This window comes from Cygnus atratus, chromosome 18 (assembly GCF_013377495.2).
Source record: "Cygnus atratus isolate AKBS03 ecotype Queensland, Australia chromosome 18, CAtr_DNAZoo_HiC_assembly, whole genome shotgun sequence".
NCBI lineage: Eukaryota > Metazoa > Chordata > Aves > Anseriformes > Anatidae > Cygnus > Cygnus atratus.
The window spans coordinates 9,350,451-9,371,829 of NC_066379.1; the positions used below are offsets into that span (position 1 = coordinate 9,350,451).

At 35.5% G+C, this 21,379-nt stretch overlaps 1 protein-coding gene across 31 annotated transcripts in view; it reads right to left on the reverse strand.

Moving 5' to 3' along the window:
• Nucleotides 1-21,379, reverse strand: part of BPTF (bromodomain PHD finger transcription factor) — a 58,482-nt gene that overhangs the window by 33,485 nt on the left and 3,618 nt on the right. For 26 of the 31 annotated variants that reach the window (XM_035558686.2, XM_035558696.2, XM_035558707.2 and 23 more), the window contains 4 exons: nt 11,008-11,830; nt 4,087-4,310; nt 2,644-2,844; nt 1,945-2,133 (listed from right to left, as the gene is read on the reverse strand). In XM_035558686.2, the coding sequence (XP_035414579.1) occupies nt 1,945-2,133; nt 2,644-2,844; nt 4,087-4,310; nt 11,008-11,830 (1,437 nt within the window). Of the gene's footprint in view, nt 1-1,944; nt 2,134-2,643; nt 2,845-4,086; nt 4,311-11,007; nt 11,831-21,379 lie in introns of those variants that run through there. The other 5 variants (XM_035558703.2, XM_035558692.2, XM_035558713.2 and 2 more) reach the window with 2 other exon arrangements.

Below are 21,379 nucleotides of genomic sequence, written 5' to 3' on the forward strand. Positions count from 1 at the left end.
GAGCACAATCTTTCAACCAAAGCATTAGTGAATTGCAACTATCTCGAAATACCACTCTCTTCCCTGTAAGAAGGCACCACCCTTTCCAATAGCAATATCTTCTGAATTTTGTGCGAAGACACTGCTTAGATCTTTAAAAAAAAACACACAAGATTTTTCTGTTTTTAGAACTCTTTCAAAACATCATGGATTCTGTTATCATTAAAAGAAAACAGACCAAAACCTTCCCTCTATGAAATATTCACTCCTAGGAGAAAGATCATAAGATCGGAGAATCATTCTCAGATTTCATAAGATCTGAGAATCATTCTCAGATTTCATAAGATCCCTAACCTGAACACAACTTGATTTCTGGCTTTGCCAAGTGGGTGACTGACATTATTCGGTCTATTTCCCTTTTTAGTAAGAGAAAAATGGAACCATTTGGTGCCTGCTGTTTGGAGGAGAAAGGAAGCATCCAAACTAGACTCAAAATTAAAAGATTAATACCCACATTACATTTAACAAGGATTGCGATAGACATTTTTGTTTAGGTTTGCAGTTTAATCTTATTTTCCTCTTTTTGGGGCCAGCTATTTTACTAATACCAGTTCAGTATCTCTCCCTTCCTCTGAGATAAGGGTCTCAAATTGAACCCTTCGTAACAGGAACACAAGCATCACTACAAATGTAGTAATTTAGACCTGAGGAACAATCCTCTTCACATGAGACACATGCATGCTTTCCTACAGACAAAGCCCACTAATTTAAAATTAGCTTAGCAGCTTTGGAAGGAGAAAAGTAACAGTAAAAGTATAACAACAAATACCTTTGCATAGTGATTTTTTTTAAAAGGAAGTATGAACCCATACATGTGTCTGGAACAAAGTTATAGGATACAAATGTTCTCCACTAAACCTCTATCAATTATTTCAACTTTAAAATGGAATAAAAATATGAGTACAGGCAAAAGTATTTGATCAAATATCTAAAGTATATGCTTTTAGTCCATGCAGTAGCACATTTTCTTTATTTAAAAAGCATACTAAAAAGCTTCCAGATTATGGTTTCATCTTAACTTTCATTTTCATCAGTTGAGATGCATCCATATTTACAAGTTCAAGAAGTGAAATCTGTACCTGAACAGAGAACTACTACTTCTGTAGGAGAGAAAACATTTACTACCACTTTTTCAAACATCACACACTGGCTACATTACAGATTTGATTTTTTTATATTTGTAACAACTGAAAATACGAGGATAAAGCCCTGCTCATTTTCATGGTAATCAGCTGTTTAGAATAACTTTTGGTTACATAGTAAAGTTTGTAATAGAGTATTATTCTAAAATAATACTGTGATAATTTACATTACACCAAATCAAGTCCCATTCATTCCTAAAGATTTTTTTCTTTAAATACAGTATATTATCACTTTACAATCACTGACATGGCAGAAGAAAACACTGTAAAATACAAGAGCCTCTATGCATACAATTCTGAAATGTGTTTAAAATTCCCAGCAAGCTTCACAATTTTATCTTGAGATCTCAGTGCGATGGTTTACTTATGTGAGTGAAAATACTTTGTTAGTAATTTATACAGTAAATGAGAGGTTAAAATAAGAGTCAGCAGCAAATTAGAATTTGAAATAAACTTTGATAGGATGCTAACAACCATTATGGATCACTGTGCAAAATATAGAGAAAATAGAAAATAAAAAGCTTAGCCATCTTTGGAAGGCATGGAAACAAATGCTGATGTCATGGAGGACCACAAATTTCCAGCACTAGTTGCAAGAAAATTAACTTTGAAATGTTAATGACAACGTAGCAGTAAAGGATGGCACTGCAAGCAAACAGCATGAGTGATATTCGCTGTGAATGGTTTTAGTGAACAAACCAGATAGGAAAAACTGAACAGATTACCCAAATTACAGAGGCATTGGTAACAGTGCCTTCTGTACCTGAGAGTTCCTGAGGGAGCTCTGATGCCACCTTCTTCTCTGCCATGTTGTTGCTATCAAGGGTTTCTGACTGACACCCCATTGCGTTCTTCCCTTCAGAGCAACTAGTCTCTCCTGCAGAAGGATTTGTGTTGTTGTCGGCAGTGCTTGATGTCACAGAGTTACTTTTATCCCCAACGACTGTTGCCTCTATAGTAAAACGCACAACAAAACTTTAGGGATATTCTTTATTATGTCTTAGGATGTCATTTGGGGTCACCCATAGAAAGTAACTTCAGTAAATTTGTCCGTTTGATACTGCTGAGCTTTTTTTTTTTCCTCTCCCCCCTGTATGGTAAAGTCTTGTCTAACACTCAAATTACTTAATTCTGATGAGGAAAGCAATGTTAAAAAGTTTTGTGTAATACTGCTTACTATAGACTTGTTGATCACACCCTGTCAACATCAACTGTACCTCAAGCCAAGGTATCGACAAGCTAGCTGTATTTAACTTGAAAAGAAGGAAAACTGGTGAAATTACTTAACAAAAGAAGCAATTATAATATACAACCACAAAGAAATTAACTAATATTTCTTATTGCTTAAAAATAACTTAAAGAATCAGATAAAAATATGTTAACTTTAAGAAATGTGAGGATCTTAACTGGAGAATCACTCTACTTAAATGAAGTTGTAAAAGCATAGTGATAGTTCCTTTACCTTCGGTTTTCACTTTTTCCACATCTTGCTCAGTGGGTGTTTCCTCGGTTTTATCCTGATCTCCAGGTTCTTCCTTGCCTTTGTCTGTATCTGTCTGGTCATTCTCACCATCACTTTTGGCTTTCTCTGCCTCATCAGCTGGTGTGTTTCTATCTTCCCCTATCTCTCCTCTTCTTGCTCTGATAACCTCCAAAATTTCATCTACAATAAAATGTATGTCATCAATATACAACAAACCACCACCTACAATGCCAAGGAGGAAAAAATAACATGGCATAAATACTGCTTCATTTCATTTAAGAGACAAAAAGGTAACATCCATCTTATCACTTTTTCTTCCTTAAAAGCAACAATTCCAGAGGTCTTATAATCGATTTCTCAAATTATACATCTACATAATGATGACAAATCCATTTCTAAATCAGAATATCAAACCTTCACACCTTCCCCAGAACCAAAGTTCAAACCTTTCCAAGTTTATATAGCTATTTATTGTTCCAAGGTACATTGATTAACTTCTGGCAGGGAAAGATATGTGTTCCTCCACACTTGACATAATATTGGAGCAAATATTTGAGCTTCAATATTTTTGCCATTCCAACTCCTATTCAGTTGTTAAATGTTTATGAGGATGTATATACGTGTGTGTAAGACAGTATATCAACAAACATTTGACAGTCAACAGCCCTACTCCAACACTTGGAATGATCACAATCTGGCACACCCTAAGCAAATCAAAAATCTGAATCATTCAGGACATCCTGGAGCAAACGATGTAGACACGGGCCTACAAGAAGTCAACACTACATATCCAGGCTGGTACACCAGCATGATGCTTCTTCGGAGCTCCATATTCACTATCCAACTGTGGGTAGTGGGAACAGTCCTGAGCAACAAGCACTGACCTGGTTCCAAGCATTTGTGTTACATTCATGAAGTGGGATGTAAAAGCATTTCCTGCCACACATCCATTCATTTAGTCATATGTTTTCCCAAACAAATCCAGCTAACAAGATACTTAATGTTTTGCTAAAAAACACTTCACTCAAGGTCAAGTCACTCACTATAAAATGAATTTTAAGTCAAAATCCATGCTAAATCAGGATAAAGGAAATGCAGTTTGATACAAACAGGCTATCAGGTATAAACAATAATTAAACTGTTAAAAAGGACAGCTATCAGATATAAACAGTAATTGAACTGTTAAAAAGGACAGTGAACATCAAAAAACAGTTATTCTGACAAACTGACGTAAAAATCTTTTTTCTGTAAGTCCAGAAGTGTACCTAACTTTTTTTTTTTTGAATACAAGAACTTTAATAACACACTGAAAATAACAGGTAGTGTCACTTTAGCCCAATACGCACCTTACAATAAAATAAATATAAGCTAGTATTAGATTCAAAGTGCAACATTTATTCCTGTTAGACTGAATATGCTTACCGTTTGCTGCAGAAAGGAAAGACTTGTTGCTGCCCCTTGCTTTATTAGTAAGGTCCTCTGTAACATCCATGTGCCGATGAATTTCTTCACGCATTTCTTCCAGAGTTTTGCATAGGTCAGCTTCCCAGTAATCTTTGTCTAGGCATTCAATTAACTCTGCCAGCTGTATCTTTGTGCTATAGTACCAGATTTTCTTATCTTTCTCACTTTCTGAATCTTCCTCTCTATAAGAGTATTTTTAAAATATTAATTTTTAAGTATCTGGATAAATGACAAAAATGATTATCACCCTACTTTTTGTAGAGAAATATTAATGCCAACACCTGAATGTGAATAAACAAACAGAAACAAAGCACATGAGTACACTTATATACACCCCCTTAAGTATCCAAATAATTTCTCGCTTCCCTTCCCTTTTTCATCAGAAGTTCTCATGACAACTTGCTCAGGAAAGCTTTTGAAGAGTCTCCTTAAAACTGGTTTGTCGAATCTGGCAACAAGGTTCGTTCTCATTATATTTAATACTACTGTAACCAGTGATCTACTAAGTCTCAAATAATCTGCAATGAAAGAGTACATGTCTCCAGAATCCAGAAAAGGTAGTGTTTCTGGCTGCGAATTCAGGAACTTCAGGAACTTCATATTCACAAAATATTTTATATTAGCATCTCTACAGCATTCACCTGTGAAAGCATCAGAAAGCACATAAAATAAACATAATATGATCCTCTGAGATGATGAAGGAATTCCCACATTTATTATCTGGGCTACTTCATGACAGCATAAAGAAAATTACTAGAGGAACACAGTGTCAAGAGCATCTTGACCAGGCCACTGGACCCAAATGAGCTCCATACGTATCTTGACTAGCAGGCTCTCCCAGAGTGCTGGAGAGCTTAAGGAGAACACTGCACATGGTTCTGTGGGAGGCTGCTTCATTCCAGCCAGCCTCATCAGCTCCCGGTCAGCAGCTCAGGCTGCCCATGGGCAGCACCACTCACTTCTGCAACACAGCCCTAGCACTCCCCATACTGTGAACGATGTATGAGGCAACACTGTGATTTATAAGCTTGGCCTTCATCACACGTAAAAGAGGAGCTAAGCTATTGCTACACTTGCCCTACCTATTATTAGCCCGTGGCTCACTAATAATCCTAAACCAAGTTGTCAATGGGGATGGAAAGCTGACTGTAGCTTAAAAGATCTAACTTAGTAATTTTTCTTCTGTATTCTTCTCTACTGGCTGCCTCCACATGGCTTATACATTAAAGATGGGAAAAATGGGCCTCAGATAGTCAGAAATCTGAACATCCATAAGGCAACTTGTCGTCTACCAGAGGATTTGCCACATCATATTTACGAAACAATTGTAATATATGCAGAATGCAATTAGAATATCACTAAAATAAGATGGCCATGAACTTGATAATAACAACAATACAACTCAAAATTAAAATACTGATTTGCCACAACCATTGTTACAAAACAGACTATTTTGTCTTGCTCATGTAACTTGGTATATTGCAAAGAAATGCTATGATTTCTCTCATAATGGCCTTTGCTCATGAAAAGCAACTAATTTTTCTACCTTAGTCATTTACTAATCTAGGCTACTGTTAACTTTTAGTTTTAACAGGTTAGCATGGTAAATTTGAAGAGTTTCTGAGAAAACAACCCATCTCAGAAAGACTGCCCACATACCACACATCAAAAAGTCAGCTCAACACTGACAATCATTTGAGCCTTCGAATATTCTGCAGTTTCACATAAAAGAAAAATTGACTTTTGAACTGTTTCCTCTAAGCCAAGAAAGTTATTTCCTAACACTAACAGGCATGGAAGCACTTTTATTACAGTTCGTGGACAAAAGCCACAGAAAGAGAAGAGAAAAACATGCTCAAAAACTAAGATGGAAGGAGAGAGGGGAATGCACACAGCTTACAGAGCAAAAGGAAAGAAAAAGGTGAAACAAAACCCTCAACAGAAAAGAGAACCGAAACAAAACAAGATGAATAAAAATGAAGGGGAAAGTCACACCTTCTGAATTGTGTTACTATTTTCCCTGGCAAATGCCTGACGAAAGTGGCAAGAGCAAGGTGTTGGCAGACCAAGGGTAAGGTTGCAGCTTATGAACATGACTGCTGAACAGTGCTGTTGATAAACTTATATTTTAATTACTTAACTCACCAAAAGGCACCTGTACCTTCCATTTTGAACCCCTACCTTGTCACACAATTATTAGCTGCATTCATATGCCATTTATACCTCTTCTTCTACAACCTCGTCGTGTAATAATTTAAACGCTTCATATAAATAGTCCCATATCCCTTCAGGAAATGAGGCTGTGCTAGCACCCACTGAGCACTCCCGGCACTTCTCTGACGAGCAAGGCACCGCCAGCTTGGTGCTGCTTCGCCTCCAGGGGACTCGGCTCAGTCCCACACATTGTGAGGGAGGGAGTAAAAAGAATCACATGAGTATTTCCTACCCTTTCAGTCTCCTTCACTGCCTGAAGCTATTCACTAGCAGGCCTTACAGGCAACTTTTAACACTGATAAAAATGAGAACATGGAAGATGCTAGAAAATTGTAATTAACCGTTTGTAAGGTAGATACACCCCTTCCTGAATCCCATACTGATACAATTAAAAACTGCAGAATTAAGAAAATTGTTTAAACTAAGCTTCTATTAAAATGAAGATTTTTATTTTTATTTTTTTAAAGTGGAGAAAACAGAGGAGGACCCACTAAGAACAGGAATAGCACAACAGATCTAGCAGAAAAAAAATCTGAAACTGTTTTTGACGGTTGAGGCAGGTACAAACAGCACAGGAATAGCAATTTGTGTTTTGTTGCTGCTATCAAAACGAGGGCCAAACAACCTGTCATCACCTCGCTTCATAGACATCTCGCAAACAATGCATCTCAATATTTCCAATTTGTTACGTCCACAGTTTTCTGAACTTATAAATCTTCCATTTGTTTATAAGGAGACAAAAAAGAGAAAATTACCACATTTACCAGTAAAATAATTAGTTGTTCTCTACCAACAAAATATTAAGATACTGTTACTTAAAATGCAAATTGGAAAGCAGTAAAGTAACTTTATATCTGAAAGTAATTTGATTGTCTTGATTTTCTTGATTTATTCCTTATTCTTCCTTCAGAAACATCATCCTAAATTTGTAAACACTGAAAAAAAACACTCAGGAATTTTCTCTTGCTTTTTCATCCTGCTGAGATTCGCTCCAGGGTATGTATGGGAAGAGAACCTCTTCACAATGCCCACTTTTCTCTATTTGTAAAACAGAAGAGGAGGAAACGGGGAAACAAAACCACAATGATGGGCTTAAACAAGTGATGAACATCGAAGTTAGAGGCTCATTGAACAACAATAACAACGTAGAAAACTCTTTAAATATGAGAAAAACGTTGGTGTGATGGTAACGTAACTATCAAAAAGGGAAGTGGAACAGGGAAGTAACATGCCCGAAAAAACTTCTCTGGGAAAAAAAAAAAAAGGATTTCAGTTCTCCACCCCCCAGGCAAGACTTCAAATCATTGTTTATACAAATTGTTTTTAGATCTATAAGTTTCCTTTGATATATTTGATCACATGGCATTAATTCAATTTCTCTATTCTTTTTAATAATTTCATGGATCTCAGGTTTTAACATTTGGCAGTTATTCTACGAATTATCCTTCAGTTATTCGAGACATAAGGTGTGGTTTGAACTTTTTTAATAAACATATATGCAAAATGGTTGCTTTTGCAATACAGCATGGCTACTGATCTAAAGGATATTAAAAACTGACAGTACAGAGTTTAATATCTATGTGAATTAAAGTTGCGTTTCCCTGGAATTTAGTTATATAGTAAATGCTTTTGTTCCATTATGAATTGGCCTTAGCATGAAGTTAAAAGGCACATTAGGAGTGACTTCGATTATGTTTATGCTCTGTGAAAAGTGTAGTGGTTGATCCTGTACATCCCACATTGTAGTCTTAAAGAGTGCCACTGCTGCAGGTGTACCAGAATGTCTGTGTATGTGTTTCTTATTCTCATTCCATCAGGATGATTTGGAAAATTTTTAATCCAAACCACATACTTCTGAAAATTTGATTTGGAAGCATGTGCAGGTACATTTACACTAGCAGAAGGCAAGGTATCTAATTGCAACAGGAAGGATAGATAACTTCAACTCAAATAACCTGTGCGAGAATATGAAAGAAAGAAAATAATTAGTGGATGAACTGTATATACTCTTGTCTTTGTAAGCAAAAATATTTTTCTATTTATGTTTTGAAACATTTTATCGCTAACAAAAAAATCAGTAAAATAAAAAAGCCAATAAAATTTTCCTTTTGCTGTGTTGCTTTATTCTTATCTATTTTGATTTTTAATGGAATAGTGATGTGTTTTCTCATTAAATAAATCCCCATTAGGGCATAAAACTTCCATTAATAACACCTGATCTACCATTTCTGAATCAAATCACTTGCCCACTGAACTCTCAACAGGAACGCAAAATTATTTTTAAAAAAGTTCAATACATGCAACCTTTGAGGATGCCTCTGCTATTGCAATAGAAGTTATTACCAAAAAGCATAAATTGAAACGACTTTCACATGCATAGATTTACAAAAATATAGAAACACCTGAATGATTTATTTCAGTTTAAAGTATCTTGAATATATCAAAACCTTCCAAACATCAAATACCCCACTCCATTGGGGAAAAATACATTGTTTCACAAGTTTAGTTGAAGATAATTACCAACCTACCTACATACTGGGGTTAGGGGGACGCCTGCCTATTTATCTTAAAATCACCTCCAGAGTAAGTGATTCTGGGTTTTTTGTTGTTCATGTTGTTAGTGCCCGAATTTTTAATGGTGAGCAGAATAAAATCATTCTGCCAGTGCAGTAGAGCATTAAGGCAAGCTTATTTTTAGAGCAACTTTTTCCTTCAGAGTTTGAGATGAAAGATATGAAAGCCATGCACAGAGGAGCATATATATAAGCTGTTCAACTAGAGCAAAAAAGAGCATCAACTGCATGTGGTTCACTACCAGGCTTTTTTCCCTTTTTTTTTTTAAAAAAAAAAAAAAAAAGAAAATTGATTCTCAAAGACCTGTGGAGTTTGTCCTTCATCTATAATTCTCCTATTTTCTTTTACTCTTCTGTGGTTACCAGAAGAGACCCCTTTTTCCTTGTCCTTTGGAAGTGAGAAAGACTTTCATTACACTTGCAACAATCTCATTCAGATTTTATGCTGAAAATAACTCGTTTTTACTAGATTTTCAACTCACAAAGATTGTTCTTGGGTTAGAAGATTCAACAAACAGGACACCAGTGAGCAACATTTCATCAAGACAAGAGAATCGTCCAAATAAATTCCAGTGTAATATATGCAACTGTCTGCTCCGTGGAACAAAAGCAGACTAATAGCACACTGCTACAGATCAGTTACTTTACTGCTTCCAGACTCACTGTGACTCATGAAAACCATCTAGGTATGTTCCACAAATACAATGCTAGGTCCAGAGGCAGTACAGCTACATTTGTTAGTTTAGTTACAATCCTATACAAGTTCACCCAGGATACCAGCAACTTCAGATGCACCATCATATCCACCTGATCCATCTGAATGACAGCACAGAGTACTAAAAAGTGGCAAGAGTATAAAAAATTCCATGCATCTTTTAAAAGACTACCTGACACCACTATGGCATTTATGACCTGGAGAAACTTTAAAAAAAAAGCTTTTTTTTTTAAAGAAGTGAAATAAGAACTTATAGAAAAAAATAATAATTAATGCTTAGAGCATCAGCTAACAATACATCAGAGAAAGGACATTATTTTTAAAGGACAAAAATTAGTACTTGGAAGTGTATGGTTTGAAAGATGTCATCTCATATACAGCCCTTATAATCCCTTTCAAAGACACTGGCTAATATCTTAACATCCTATGCAGTTTGTTTAGTATGAAATTCTGTTAAGGTATCCAGCCCTACCTTATTCTCTCTATAGTACTGAATGGAAAATTGTATTTCAAGAAATCCAGAAAAACCTCTATTTTTCCTAAACTAACAATACCATTAATTTCATTTCTTTGTTTCTCCTCCATTATCAAAATGATTATATTACAATAGTCTTTTATAAGAAAACCGTGTCTTGAGCTATTTTCCTGTCAAAAAAAAAGAATTTGTATAGTCTTAAATTTAACTTTTCAGGTACGTAATAGGGCACAATGCCCATACTAATGAGAGTTTGATAATTTTTGGTGTTTATTACATTAGTATCTCAAAATCAACCACTAACAGGAAATTGTTTTAAATGGTAGAAGACATCTTGAAGGCAGGCACATCCTGCCATTTCAACTTTGTTTACACCTACAGAAGAATTTACACACAGTAATTTCTGCATTTCTGGTTAATAGATCTGGTTAATACCTTTTCTCAAGTGACTCTGAGAGTCTTAGCTTCAAAGGAAGACCATCAAAACAGTGCAAGTATCTAAAAGCCAAATACTATATGAGCAGGTGACAGTCTTCTAGACACCATGCATTCACAAAGACAGTTAAACAACGTTCCAGTAACTTTTACAGAAAACCGGAGAGTTCTTGTTAAAATTTGCTTTCTTTTCCTCACATTCATGTGTTTTAGACACATTAAAATTAAGCCATGGTCCTTGTTTTTTTCCCCTTTTTTCCTCTTTAAAGTTATGAGATATTCAGTTTGTAGAAAATAATGGAATAATTATTTGGTCTTTAGAGTTCTATTTACTAAGAAGTAAGTAATGGTCTTATCTAAAGGAAGAATAATTTTAAGACAACAGCAACTTACAGGATAGCCATTTGTAAATGTACATTCAATACCATACTATTCTTCAGAAAACACTAAATAATTACTTTACTTACATAATGATTCTTCTGTTCAGGAACCAATATTTCCGTCTATGCCTGTCATATCCAATTGGTTCATGTCGAATGTATGGTTTATTTTTTTGGATTTCAGCAACACAGTCAGTTACTCCAGGCACCTTATGTGCTACGCAGACTTCACACTGCCATTCATCTTCCGGTACCTCTTCAAGAGGTGGTTTCACACACTCTAAATGGTACACAGCTGAACAAGTTTCACAGCAAAGCAAATCCCCAAGTTTGTGACAAACCCTACAATGATCATCATATTGAATAACACCTTCTGACATTAACTCTTCACGTGCAATGTTTGTTGTAAGAAACTGATCCACTAAGAACTGCAGAACTTTGATTTTATTCTCTACTGGTCCATAAGGATAGTCCTCTGTCTCTTGATAAGGAAGAACATGATGATATTCCTTGTCACTCTCACAATATACCCGCAGAACCTCTGGCCACGTCATTCCATCTATGAAATACAAAGTGGAATTAACGCTATCTTTGAGGTCAGCAGGTCCAAAGGTAGTATTTGAAGTGTCTTCTTCACGTAAAACTGCTTTTAAAAGCACTATATGCATCTCTGCCATAAGTGTGCACTGCTCTTGACTTACCAGAGCAGCACAGAAGTCCTCAAAACGAAAAGGAGAGAGGCGTAAAACAGTGCCAAAGTTCCTTAGTACCTCATAGATGGCAATAACATTCATTATATGCTCACTAGGCACCATTAAGTCCTCTGAGGATTTTGGAAACTCCAAAGGTGGGATATCTTTTTCTTCCAATATTGGAGAACGAGGGCGATGCACTCTTTGTCTTCTCCTACCTGGAATTAAAAACAACAATAAGAATTTTGCCATTCACAAATCAACATGTTTAAATATCTATCATCAGTGACTGTGTCAAACTTTCTAAACAATTGCAAATTAAGTATTCACGCCTTCACAGCCAGTGATAATCACCTAACAATCCCGTAATTTACAAGTATAAAAATAAAATACACAAGATACATATCTGAAGTTTTGTTTTAAAAAGTACTTCTATTTCCCATACAACATATACCTATTAAATCTTTAAAATGACATCTAGAATTTCAATTATTCAAATTAGTTAAAAAGACACTTCCCTCAGCCAAAGTATCACATTAGGAATTTTCTCATTTTCATTCAGCATGACTAGTTCATCATTCCTTCTTGGAATTCTAACTTTCATCATGAAGAATCAAGCTTCAGACAAGAGGTATTTTGTATAAAAATTATGCTAGCTATTTTCCTATTCAGCAGTAGTATGCAAGAAAGATTATGTCAAGCAGATGTCTTAGGACATCAATTCAGTTCAATTGAAACACAAAAGAGAACCTAAATCACTATCCACTGCTTTCTAACTAGAATATTCCTCCTGGATATCAACAAGCCAGAAACAACTCAGATGTGACACTAATGAAATTGCTTCAGAAATTCCAAGTTTTTCAAAAAAAACCACCAAAGGGCTTCAATAAAACAATAGAGAGATCCACTAACTGAAAGAAAAGGCAGTAGACATAATTAATTCGGTTTGTTAGATGAGATGCTACACTTTCCCATCTTTACTTCCACTATCCTAGATGCCAAGCACAAGGAAAAAGAAAAATTCAGACAATCTCAAACTAATTAAACCATCATCTTGGTTTAAAACCAAGAACTAAGATGAAAAATGTTTTAGGTCCTCTGATAAACATACCATGAATCTAGTCAGCAAGTAAATTTCATATTTGTCAATTCTACACAGAGAAGTGATCTACAGGAAGCATTTGATTCACAGAGAAAATATCCAAAGGAAAAATGAAGCTGTCCATAGCAGGAATTTCACATGCACGCTTCGATAAAAAGTGACATATGTTATATGCTGTACAATCTGAGACTGAAGAGTGATACAACCATTATTTTGGAATTTCAAAATTACTGCTAATTTCTTGATCGAAGTCTGTGAACAACAGATCTCCCCAAAACTAGCTCAAAGACATTAAGGGAGAATTCAGTTCCAGTCATCTTAGATGTTACCATTAATAGGTAATGGTTCACCTTGGCATTTGTTCAACCTGCCCTACTCCCTCCTACGCTTCTCCCATAAATATAGGAAATAACTAATGGGGTGGAGAGGAAAAGATGCTCTGCTAATGCATACATACACCCAAATAAAGATCTTGCTGAACTTGAAAATATTATTAAAACTTTACTGCACTGAAAAAAAAAAGGAAAGATAAATTTAAGAAATATCTTGATGTAAAAAATAATTTGCCAAATGATTCCAAAAAAAATCAATAATTGAGCAAGTATAGCAAGACAGACCAGGTACAGCTTTCCCTCTTAGACTTTAAAGATGGGAATGAATCTTATGCAACAAACTAGGCACTCTGAAACAATATAGAAGATGAACTGCCACATGTTTCCATTACAGAAGTAATGGGTCAACATCTTTGCATATAAAAATAAATGTCCAAGTTCAGTTGAGTTCTGTGGAAAATGAAAGAATGCTTGTATGACTGTGTTCCAGTATGCGGCTGCACAAATCAGTGGAAAAAGTTTAATCATGGCAAACACACGAAAACACAGGAGTTTCACAGCCAGCCATAAAGCAAGCATTCTTACAGCAAGAAATATCTACATTAAGCCCGACTTGTGTATCATCATGATGCTTAGCTGTACGTGTACAAAACAAAGCTGGTTTAATTAAAATAGAACACACACACGCACATACAAAGATAAAATTACTTTAGGGTCCCAAACTTCCTTCAATATTGCGTGATAGTACAGGGCCAGTTCTAGCAGGTGGTCTTGCAAGACATCACAGATATTCCAAAATTACTTATGGTCTTCCCAATGTCCAAATATCACGAAAAGCTGGCAGAGCTATAAACTAGGATTCCTTCCAGGGTTTGCAGTTTTAGCAGAAAAATATTTTGTCTCTCACACGGTAAAGTCATAAAAGAATCAGCCCTTGAATAAAGGAAGCAAAGAACGATGGACCTGACTGGCTTAAACGAATCAGAAGCAACGAAACAAAAAACAACAGTTTCAGGCAAAGATAAACTAGAATGAACGAACATTGCTGAAAGCAGCAAAGACTACTTATTTCCTCTCGTTCCTAGAGATTTTTCTACTCTGCGAACATTACAATTCCTTCTTACAGATTGTTTTCATCCTTCAGTGAAAAAAACAGACTAACCATATACTGTCTTTCTGATGTCTCTTTCACAAGAGGTAAAAACTGGTATATTCATGTTATATCAAACAACAGGAGAAGCAAAAAATCAAACCTTAAAACACTGCATTGCTAATATTTTCTGAAAACATTAAAAAAAGTTCTCTTAACACTTCCTTTTGAAAAGGAGGCGTATTGATCCAATTACAGCTATAGAACAAAAACGTTATCAGGACACAAAGTACATCAGTAAATACCATAACAAAGTATTGCACTTTGGTTCAAGAACAATGTAATCAGCTGACTGTATTATTCACACCACTCTTCACCTTCTATTTAAATCACCTTACATATTTTCATGTTTGTTTTGGCACAACGCACAGAAATTTCAAAAATAATTATTGTATCTAATAGGTTAGACAATAAGGAAAAATATTGCATTATAAAATGTATGCTTCATTTGAGAAGTTGATGTTATGCCCCATGGTATACAGCACGGTTATTATATCCTATCACTCAACACTCCCAATCCATACCATAAATCACACACCATATCTCAACAGCTCAAACTAATTTCTCTTTTTAGACACTGAGCTGCTTTGAACAACTCTGGACTGCGTATAATCTGGTTTTCAGAGCTAAACAAGGAAAGTATTCAAAGATGCAAAATATTTTAGAAAGAAATAGTACCCAGACGTATTTCTCTTAAATGGTTTTGGCTGCATGGTATTTCAGATCTTTTTGTGCTTCCCTCCCTCCCTCCCCAATTTCACTTTCAATTCATTATTGATACTTGCTGTATCTAGTTTGAACAGAACTTGGAGTCAAGTAGAGAATCACAACATGTCATCTGGAAATTAGGAAATTCCAAACAGTTTGCGCTTAAATATCTTATTGTTTGATGCATAAACTGTAATCTCAAGAAAACACCCCGACACCTTTTACAACAAACAAACAAAGCCTAATCTCCAGTTGAAAACGATAAGATGTCCTTTGGCAAGGGACTCCTAAATCTTAATGAACTTTAAATGGCTGCTGAACTTCAATTAAACGTGTAGGCCAACTAAATATGATACGAATAGCAAGTGCTATAGTCTGTTTTGTATTGAAATTGTCTAATTTTACAGGTTGAGTGTATTCCTTTATTCCCTTGCTACTAGCATAAGCAACTGAAGAGGGGAGAAAAAATTACAACTTTTGGCAGTTTGGAATTAAGAACCGCAGTTTGGGACTCCAATTAAGAACTTCAGGCTTGTTTGTACTTCTGATAACAATTACTTCAGTGCTCTTTCTCTGTAGGCTGCTGATAATCCATACAGTTCACACTACTTAAATGAAGTATCAGCCTCTGTGAAGATTTCTGAAGCTCACAGTTCACGTTTAGCAAACTGTTCTTCATAGACACTAAAGAAAAATTCCCCAAATTTTGAGAATTTTTTTTTTACTACAATAAACTCATTCAACTTTTCTAGCTCTTTTCTAAGATGGTATGATAATGTAAAACGTGCCTAAAAATAAGTAATTTTCAAACAAAGTATTCTCTGAAAAAGCCATCCACTACCTGAATTTGACAGTCATTATCAGACAAAAAAATGCTTTGGTCTCTTCAAATATGGTACAGTCAGAATACACAAATAAATAAATAAACATAAAAGAGAGCCTGGGATTTGACAATTTTTGTAATCATCAATTGTCATGGATTTTTGCCTTCCATATGGAAGCATGAACACTATCTGTAAGAAAAGATGTTAAGTGAAATTTAATTAAATTGATTAAAAAGTAATTAGTTTAATGACTTCAATTTAAGTATTTGAGCCTATACAAGTTTGCACCTGTCTATACAATGGAAGATTACATACTATTAAACATGCATTTTGATTCGGGATACTACATATGTGCATCACATTAATATATTTTAAATAGCATATGAAAGTAAAACAGCATAACGCAAATTCAGTGCAATGATTACACTGAGTAGTCAAAAAATAGAGCTGGCTTTTCTTAAATTTGTATTACCATATCACCTACTGCCATTAATATTTCTCAATTCAGCTTGGTATAGTTTGAATAGATTTGGATAAATAGCTTTTATTATTTCCCTTAAAGATTTACCAGCTTTAGAATTCCCTTCTCATAGCTTTAAGTTTTTTTGTTTGTTTTACGTAGAAAATGTAATATATACTACTTTGTCTGAAATAAGAAAAATCAAGAGGATTCCAGAGCAGGTGTACAAGCACCAAGTTACTTCTCCTTTAAACACCACCACCGCCTGACTAGACATTACACTGCATCTAGGTATATCTTACCTTAATTAAAGAAAGTCAATCTACTCACACTGAAGTTTCCCAAAGTAGACTCAAGTTTTTTTAATGTAAACTCTGTACTTCTAAATTAGTTTCTACATATTAACCACATCCCTGAATCAAATTCCACCCTTGTGTTTAAGCCAGAACAAAGTAAGAAAACGTCCACTTCGACTCCATTCAAATTCCATAGCTTAATTGGAAAGATGAATTTATCTGCCAATAGCCTCCTGCTGCCATGACTGTACTATTTATAGCACCCAGACCATTTTGAGCATCTCAGAATTATACTTTTTATCTAGCATATACTTCTCTTAAATCACACTCCTTCACTAGTTGTCTCCAAAAGTGATTAAGTAGCCTGCAATACTTGCCTCTCCCTATTTTGAATTCTCTTGTTGAAGAGCTGCCTGTAATTAAGATTAAAGAGTAAACAATTTTATTCATATGGCATATTTAATTATAGATATTGATAATTACAGTCTACACTTCCCATAATCTAATAAAATAATTTATATTACAAATATTCAAGCAAAACACACTAATGATATTTGAAATACAATGAAGTCACTGAACTGGTGAAGTAACAGGCTGAGCACCCAAAATCAGGATTTAATGAAGCATTTCAAAAAATAAGGACTTTTTTTTTTTAAACTCTTGCTGTATTTTTTTATTATTATTTCAGTCTATTCAACTTGTTTGGTTTAAATGCTGACTTGTTTTGAAATTTAGAAATCAGTAGGAGTTGAAAAGGATTTAAAAATCATCTCCGTTCTCATTCACAGACTGAAAGTTATATCTACTCATTAACTCTTTACCAAAGGAGGATATGGAACTTAAAAAAAATACTCTCACTGTCTTGAACAAGTCTTCTATTTTATGTAGCCAGTTTTAAAACAGGATTTGAATGAACTATTTGCGTCCATGTCCAGAATATTGAAAGTTTATACTGACTAAATATGATTTTGATGCTTTGTACCTTAGTTGTACGCCGACTGCCATACACACATAGCCTAACAAAAATCACAACAATCCAATTTTTCCGTGTCTCACCTATATATCCTTTCACTCCAGATGTACACTGGTAGTAAACACAGCTTTTCAGCCCCAACATATTTCAAGTAATGGACAGGGGAATGGAGGTTCTATATAGGAAATATTCTGCCAGAGCCACTGTCTTGTTTAAACAGGGAGAGTGGTAGCTGCACTAGTGTGACCTTAAAAATAAACACTGGCTCCAGCACTTCTTGCCCAGAAAGCTCACATCTAGTGTCATTTCTCTTCTCTTAAAATTCTCCCCTCCTCACAATTTCTCAGCACTTCAAAACCAAGACTCCTGCTTAGAGCTTGTGTTCATGGTTGCAATGGAGAGGATAAACTTGGTAGAGTAAAAAGGAAAGAAAAGGCAGGCTGCAGAGTTTCAAATACTTCGTTTATCCATCACAGAAGGGGGGAAAAAAAAGAACAAGAGAAAAAATCTCAAAGGCACACTCCACAAAATTAATGCCAGCAAGTAGAAAGGTTTTCAATTTGTTCCCAGTAAGAAGAAAAAATAAATTCTGGCTTCAAGTTCCACGATTTAAGTCAAACTGTGCTACCACTATATAAAAGTCCTCCATTAGTAAAAATAGAACTGGGTTAGTTTTGTGTCTCAGTGCCTGAGTCACTACAGAAACCTCCCAACATAAAGACCAACACATTGGCAATTATATGATGTCCTGGAAGCATGAGTAGTATACTTCCTCCTAGAAACTTTGGCTTTTGACCACTCTCCTAAACCCAAGGTCTTATTTATGTTAGGTTTTAATAAACCTACAAGAATCGGACATTTCCTACCCTGTACACTACTCTGCACCATTCGAGTTTCAAATGAGAATGTGCAGCAACACACAAGGACTTGCCAGACATCACTGAAAACATTTGACAAAAATGCTAAGAAAACATTTTTTTCCTCCCTCCCCGCGTGGCAGAATGCAAAAATTGAGTATAGCTAAAGGTTTGTCACAGCAATATCCAAACCGGTCCCTTAATTAAAAGTCGACCTCTTGGGAAAGCTTTTGCTCAGCTGACACCAGAGAGGGAAAAAACAGTATGATGAAAAGGAATTAGTTTAAGATGAGAACAATTTATGAAAAGCACTACCAGAAACAGAAGAGCCAAAATTTTCTTAGGATAGGTCAAAATTTTCAAAACACTTTTCAAAACTCCTTTAGAAAATGCCTACAGGACAATCAGCATGTTTCTAATATTCATAAGTTAACCAGTTCCAGATTTTTTTTCTGAAAAAATAAGATGCATATGTAACTCTATTTTAAAGTGCAGCTCCAATTTGAATTTTGCTCCACAACAATCATACCTGAGTTATTTATTTTGCCAGGAAAAAGGAAAAATCCAAACAGCTTAAACTTAACAATCTAAGCCAGCATTCAAAATGAGACATACCAAGCACCATAAAAGCTTAGCAAGTTGAATCACAAAGGAGAAAATAACCAGTTACTAGACTAGATCCCGAGAGCACTCATGTCACAGAAATTCTCAACATGTGCTCCTGAGTTGAGGATGACTACTGCCTTGTTTTGTACAGAACTAGGTCCTTATATTCTTTAAAAACCTAGTTGTAACCTTCTAAATCAAACAGGAGCTCTCTACTGATTGTACATTAAAATGGACTTTTTCTACTGATTGTACATTGGAAATGTGATTTTTCAACATTATAATCATCAGTGCCATCTCAGTAGGAACCAAGAATATACAACCTCTATATCCTAAAGCACCATTTTAGCATTTGGATAACTAGTGCAAGACACGTAGCAAATGAAATTCCACACTGCCATTCTCAGAAGTACTCAGTCACAGTTCTTTTGTGCCTAGAATCCAGGCAAATAATAATATTATATTTTTTAAAAGTACTATTGTACCCATTTTCAGGAACATTCTGACAGACAATTTCTTAGCTGAGACACACTCTGGATACGCTATTACCAATTTCAGAAGTTAGTAGCCCCAAGAGCTCCTCCCCGAATCCACTAAAATCCAGTTACTCAGTGTGACAGTTTTACACAACACAAAGGTCAGTTAGGAAATTTTACTGCAGACCTACAAAGGAGTTTGTACCACAGATTCACCTGCAGTGCATCAAGTTATTTTAATTTTTTAACCTTTAAAAATGTACATACTTTGATAATGTGCTGTATTTGCTGCACAGAATTGCTTACAAAAACGTTGACAAATACTCTCTCCAGATAAAATGCAAATTTGCACGTCTATACAACAGAATGAGCCTCCAGCTTGGCCTTTTAAACTACTTCTTTGCTAGGACTTGAACTTGTCTTCCACATTTTTCATGATTAGCTGGATGAACTAGCGATAGGTTACAAATCAAAGTTTAGATTCTTAAACTGTAAAATAAGAGCATGCCAGATTTAGGAAACCGGTAAGACATTTGGGAGGCTGGCAAATCTTCTCCCACAATAAACAAAAGAGGCTGCATATCCTACTACTGTATCTCAACGTCTCCACTTAACTCTTTAGGAGACTGAAGATATAACGATATTTAAAATATAAAATTACTACAGACACACAAAATACTGCACCTAGTTTCCACTTAAATTCTTTCATCCTCAAGATCAAAGCACTCTTGTGAATTAACTGGTTAACAACAGTGATGGTCAATCACTGTAATGCTCAGGGACAGCAACATCCATCCAAAAAAAAAAGTGTATCTGAAACGACAAATCCTTTCACTCAACTCTACTGTTAAACCCTTCTTTCAAAATCCTTCAACGTGTGAAAAATGCAACTGACACAAGCCTAAATGAGAAGTTACAGCAAACAGGTAACTGCAAAAATGTTCAGTGACAAGGTATATGGGATACCTATCCTAAAAGTGCATCTACCTTCTGGGGATACAAAGGGATAACCGAGAAAGAACATGCCATGCAAAATCCTTCTACCAAAGGTCTGTCCAGCAGAAGGGAAAGCAATCAAACATTATACCCATTCACACAAACTTCAACTACACCACTATCAAGCATTACATCGAAGGCATTTTACCCTTTTGAAGATTTTGTTTCTCTAAATGCTTGAATAATACTAGAGTAATAGTTATTCAAGTTTGAGATGTATCGTAAGCATCAAAGCGGAGCACAAGAATCCACCCTCACTTAGCCAGAGACATTGCACTGTGCCCTTTTAATCCATTGTTAAGAATGTAAGTTTGACAAAAAAATTAAGTATTCCAATACTTAAATTGGATGTGATTTAAATGAAAAATCTTGGTTGGTAGGACAGTTTGGTATTACAATTTTTCAATACCCTGCTTTAAAAAAAATGAACTCCTCAGCCCCCAAAACTACATCCTGATGGCTGCAGTAATTCAGGCTGCAAGTGATCTAGAGGAGATAAGTAGAGAACAATCGCTTGTCGCCTCTTCTAGCAGAAAAAAAAAAAAACTAGTGTGCACAGCACGATTCGGTTGGGGCAGTTTAAAACAAAGGAGATGGTCCTTCAAGCTTCACCATTAACTACAGGCACTTTGGTGCTGTATGGTACAATTTATCTCGTTTGAAGACAAATATATGAAAGAAAAATAAATATGAAAACCAATTCTGGCTTTGAATGCACCTGGGTCAAAGACCACTGGAGCCTGGGAAGGTGCTCTGGAGGTGCACTGCTGTGTGCTTGCCCTACTTGTAATGCTTTTCTCTGCGCTGACCACTGTCAGATAAAAAGATAGAGAGGTTATGTGGATCTTCTTCTTGCCTATTAAACCTGTTCTAATGTCCAAGTGTCTCTTCTTGGATTATGGTAAGACCAAGATTTCAATCAGTGCCAAAATCAGAATGTAGACATTTGTTCAGCAGAAACAAGACAGACTGAGCTTATCAAGTCAG